Source organism: Brassica oleracea, chromosome C6 (genome assembly GCF_000695525.1).
Source record: "Brassica oleracea var. oleracea cultivar TO1000 chromosome C6, BOL, whole genome shotgun sequence".
Taxonomy (NCBI): domain Eukaryota; kingdom Viridiplantae; phylum Streptophyta; class Magnoliopsida; order Brassicales; family Brassicaceae; genus Brassica; species Brassica oleracea.
Genome location: NC_027753.1, coordinates 10995725 through 11001347, shown reverse-complemented (window position 1 = coordinate 11001347; position 5623 = coordinate 10995725). Strand labels below are relative to the sequence as shown.

The following is a 5623-nucleotide window of genomic DNA, read 5'->3' as shown; positions in this document are numbered from 1 at the left end:
ATGTCCAAGAGAGACACAGTCAAGTTGCTACAGAGTCTATACAAGATAGACCAATAAGTTCCAAAAGATAAGAATCCTCGGAAACAAAAGAGAAAGGTGCATAGAATGATAAAACAAATCCGAGGTCAAGGAAACCATCCCAGACATAGAGATAAGGCCGGCCGGCTCTAAGGTACAGGTACCAAACAATGTAGCTTGGGAAGCCAAGCTGCAAAGTATTAAAGGTCCTGATAATAATGAATCTCAATCGATTATATCGTGTCTGGAACATAATGGAACACAATAAGGAATGTCGACATAAGATGATACAAGGTAGCACTTGAATTTATGAATATAAGCGAGGATCATGAACCCACGTCAATATAAGAGTGCGCACTCGTAGAACATATTGAATGAAAACGTGGGGTTAAATAGTTTAAAGAAGAGATGCGTATTTGGCCATATGATTAAGACGCCATATGATGTTAAAACCAGTGGATATAAATGGGTCTTGTGAGGAATAGAAATCGTGAGATATAAAGCTAATGTTGCACAAGCATTCTCACAAAGACCAGTAATATATTATGAGGAGATATACTCCCATGTAGTGGATGCAACTACTTTTAAGATTTCTCATAAGTCTGGCTGTATAAGAGTGAAAATTAGACTTCCAGCAAACTGATGTAGTGACTGCATATTTATATGGTCCACTGGATAATGAAAGTACTAGAGGGTATTGAGCTGAATGTACAGCAAGTTCTCGAGAACAAAATTGATAATCATCGAAATATATGATCTGAATATCCTATGAACCTCTGGATACAATTTGCCAAGCGGTTGAATACCTTAAGAAAGAATTCGAGATGAAAGATCTCGGGAAAACAAAATTATGTTTGGGATTATAACTTGAGTACATAAATGATGGGATCCTTGTGCATCAGATGGCATACACTGTAAAGGTACTCAAGAGATTCAATATGGCCGATTGCCATTCTCTGACCAGTCACATGGTCGTGAGGTCTCTTGGCCTGGACACTGACCCATTACGTCCCAAGATGGACGACGAAGATGACCTAGGTCCCGAAATGTCATATCTCAGTGCCATAGGAGCTTTAATGTACTTGGCAACTCACACACGGCCTGATATAAGCTTTCTCGTGAACCTACTATCTAGGTTTAGCTCCTGTCCGACCCAGAGGCATTGGAATGGGATCAAACATGTTCTTCGTTACCTGCAAGGAACGAAAGACTTGGGTCTATATTATAATAACCATAAAAAGATGGTTTAGTTGGCTTTGCTGATGCTGGTTATTTATCAGATCCACATCAAGCTCGATCACAGACATGATATGTCTTTACACATGGAGGTATGGCCATATCATGGCGTTTCATGAAACAAACCATCGTAGCCACATCATCTAATCACTCAGAAATATTGGCCATACATGAGGCCAGCCGCGAGTGTGTTTGGTTGAGGTCGATGACCCAACACGTCCGAGCTGATTGCGGGATGGCCGAGTGCAAAAACCCAACCGTGATGTATGAGGACAATGCTGCGTGCATTGTTCAGCTCAAGGACGGTTACATAAAAGGTGATAGGACGAAGCACATATTGCCTAAGTTCTTCTTTACTCACGAGCTTCAGAAAGCCGGTGAGGTCCAGGTCATCCAAGTACGATCCAGTGACAATTCAGCTGACCTATTCACCAAGGCACTTCCTACCTGTACGTTCGGGAAGCTCACGCATCAGATTGGGATGCGTAGGCTGAAGGACCTCCACTGAGGTTCACATCAGGGGGAGTAGTACGTGTTGTACTCTTTTTCTTTCATCATGGTTTTGTCCCACTGGGTTTTCCTGATAAGGTTTTAATGAGGCAACATTAAGTGTATTACAATCCATGTATGGTTATGGCATCCAAGGGAGAGTGTTATAAATCAATTGGTGGATGTCCATAACCGGCCCGGTCCATAGCCGGCCCGGTCCATAGCCGGCCCATACACTTAGAGAGAGAGACGGCCCAACCCTAGAGAGAGAGAAGCGGCCGCGATACTTGGAGAGGAGAGAGAGGCGGCCGCGAAACTTCGAGAGGCGAGAGAGGCGGCTACAACTTGCCTATTTCCTAATTCGTTTATGTTTATGATTTGTAATCTTTCCTATTATTGTATTTTCATTTATCTCTCTTGTAACCCCTATATAAAGGGAACACTTTTTCATTAATTATATACAGAAACTTACCGTTCTAAATACTTAAGTTTACAACATTCATAACTTTCTGATGTTTGAAGCTATTTGATAAATCGGACTAGGTCTAATAAAGCTTTTGTGTAAAAAAAAGTCAAGTTGCTTACCAAAAAGTTAATAAAAGAGAGGGGAAACTTACGACTACTTCGAAGTCAAAATGTCAGGTGAACGACGCCGAACCAATCATTACGACCCAGTAAAATGATAATTCCGTCATGATCAAACGTGATAAGCACTTCACCCAAATAATATTTTTATGGCATAGTGACCATTCCTAAATTCGCACATGGACTTCAAGAGATGATAAAACAGAAATAACATAGCAAAAAGAAAAAGGCCCTTCTCTTCGCATCATGAGAAACCGAAAGAGTAAAATCCTACCACGTTATTATGTTATCTACTTAGTTTTGCTTGTTTTCCAAGTCACCGGCCAGCCGCAGCCTGGAGCCATTGGTCCATATGGTCGCCAATTAAGACCAAACCAAGTACCAGCGGTAATCATTGGGATGCTTATATTTTCGCTCTTATTCAGCATGATCGCTTGCTGCGTTTGCTATAAATACAGAAGCATGTCTCCGCGTGGAACAAACTCTGATACCGATGAAGAAGGTCGTGGAGGAGTACCGTGGACAAGGAGGACAAGCCGTGGGGTTGAAAAGGATGTCATAATGTCGTTCCCTTCCTTTCTTTACTCACAAGTTAAAGGGTTAAAGATAGGCAAAGGTGGTGTGGAATGTGCTATCTGCCTTAACGAGTTTGATGATGGGGAAGAGTTGCGTTTGATGCCTGGTTGCAGCCATGCATTTCATGCTCCTTGCATCGATGTCTGGCTCTCTTCTCGCTCCACATGTCCCGTCTGCCGCGACAATCTCGCTCCCAAACCGGGCACTACTATTTATCCATTTATACGACCACGCACCAATCAAGATATGGATCTTGAAATGGCAAACGCACGAAGAAGTGTATTGGAATCTCAAGATGTACGTTTGTTAGATGGATTGACAAGGAGCAATAACAACAGGGCAAACAGACTACCTCGACCGAGGTCTACAGGGTCATCAAACTGGCAAATAACTGAGATATTAGTCCCAAGATCTCACTCGACGGGGCACTCTCTGATTCCCTTACGAGAAAATCTAGACAGATTTACACTGCAGTTACCAGAAGAACTAAGGAGACAGTTGAGCCAGAGGACGTTACCTCAAGCCAGGAGTTCAAGGCAAGGATATAGGAGTGGCAGCGTTGGGAGCCAGAGGAGGGGTATTCCTCATGGACGCGGATATAATCATCGCACCATTTCTCTTTCTTTCTCTTTCTCGTTTCAGTCTGCCTCTCTCCAGTCAGAAAAAGGCAAGGACAAAGAGTTTGGAGAAGGGTCATTTGAACGCCTTAGGCCAGAGATGCCCCTATCTTAAATTGTTGACTATACAAATTTTTATACAGACAAGGTTGTGTTATAGATAATTTGATGTGTCGTAACTATGAAGCAATACATGTAGGTCTATGTACTGATTAAGTCTGTGGCGAGAAACTTAGAACAGAAGAGTGCCTACTCGATACCCTGAATTTTACTGTGCAGTTTGTATATGGATCCAGGTTCTAGTATAATTGTGATTTGTATACGAAAAATGATAATCAATCTCGACAAATTATGAACTAGACCTTTATAGGCACTATGCACATAATTTATTGTTTTTATATAACTAATTTAAATTTAGACGAGAAAATGTGTGTAAATAACATTTTTAGTTTTATTATTACATAACTTTAGCTTTTATATTACATTTATGAATAACACCAAAAGATTTATTGTGTATATAAAATATATTCGGCCTTTGGTTGTGTGAAGGTCTTATGGCCTTCCGTGGTCATGGAGAAAATTGAGAAGGTTATGTATTCTTTGAAGTTATTGGAAAGATTCAATACAACATCAAGGGAAACTTGAGTTCTACGAGTTATATGATATAAGTGATTCAGAGTATTTGTCTAAACTATCCTTAATACAACATCTCGATATTTACATATTTAGTCCAACATCCCTCTTCGAGATAGAGAAGATTTCAAATGCCCATCTTGTACTTGAAACTTTCTAATTCCACGCTTCCAAGTGTGCCATGATGTCAGCTAGTTGTGTGTGAGTCAGGACATGACGAGTGGCTATGAGACAGCTGAGAACCACATCTCGTACCAAGTGACAATTATTTTCTAACATGTTTTGTGAGTTCATGAAAAACCGGATTTTCAGGAATGTGAATCCCGACTTGGTTGACAGAGTGAAGAATTATTGGAGCTGCCATTGTATTCAGCGTTCAAGGAACATGTATAATCTCCCAGTGACTTAAATTTTCCTTCAAAATGCGTATGTCTTCCATGTACGTAGAAAAAACATGTCATTCTTGTGGTTCTGAAACCATCTTCACCAATTGAAAAATATCTGTCGCAAATGTTACATAGAGCTATCTTAAATTCTTCATACATTCCAATACGAACGCTTCGATCTCTGCATGTAGGAGTGAAAGGCTGGTCCTTGTATTTCTTTCCTCCATGAGCCCCACAAATCCCTCCAATGTGATCACTACAAGAAAACACATGGTTAACGACGAAAATTAACGAGGAAAAACAATCCTCGTAAATTTGCGTCGAGTTTACGACGAATTTACGTGAAAAACTAAAGTCATCGTTATTTCCTCGTAACGTAACGACAAAAATATTTCGTCGTAAAGTGGATGTAACTTTACGAGTATTTTACGAGGAAAAACTATTTCCTCGTAAATACGACGTAAACTTTGCGTGGTATTTACGAGGGAATAGTTTACGTGTATTTAGCGAGGAAATTTTTGAATCCACCAACTTTATAGGTGTTACACGTTTTTTTTGCCCACCTAATTAATTTTCGTCGTAAATTCATAGCAAAATTACAACTACCAGATTCGAATTTTCCTATAAATATGGATGTTTAAACATCATTTTAAACACACCAACAACAAAAAACGTGAAAGAAAAAAAAATGGCTGGCTCCGGGAATATTTACGAGTTGCGGAAGTGGATGTATATGCATAGAGATGCTAACGGGAGAGTGACGAAAGAATACCTTGCGGGTCTGGAGACATTTATGCATCAAGCAGATTCAACACCGCTCGCCCAAGAAAGTGGTAAGATGTTCTGTCCTTGTCGGAAATGCAACAATTCGAAACTGGCAAACCGTGAAAATGTTTGGAAGCATTTAATAAATAGAGGTTTCACGGCAAATTACTATATCTGGTTTCAACAAGGAGAAGGTTTTAATTATGATCAGAATGAAGCTAGTAGTAGTAATAGCAATTTTCAGGAAAAAGAACCGGTTGATCATCATTTGCATAATGAACATAGTTACCAGCAAGAGGAGATGGTAGATTATGATAG

The 5623-nt window shown here is 40.1% G+C and overlaps 1 protein-coding gene across 1 annotated transcript; it reads left to right on the top strand.

The window, feature by feature from the left end:
- Positions 1-2574: 2574 nt before the first annotated feature.
- Positions 2575-3636, top strand: LOC106299636 (RING-H2 finger protein ATL34). The gene has a single exon (XM_013735694.1). It carries the CDS (start codon positions 2575-2577, stop codon positions 3634-3636), a length of 1062 nt encoding a protein of 353 aa, XP_013591148.1.
- Positions 3637-5623: the final 1987 nt, after the last annotated feature.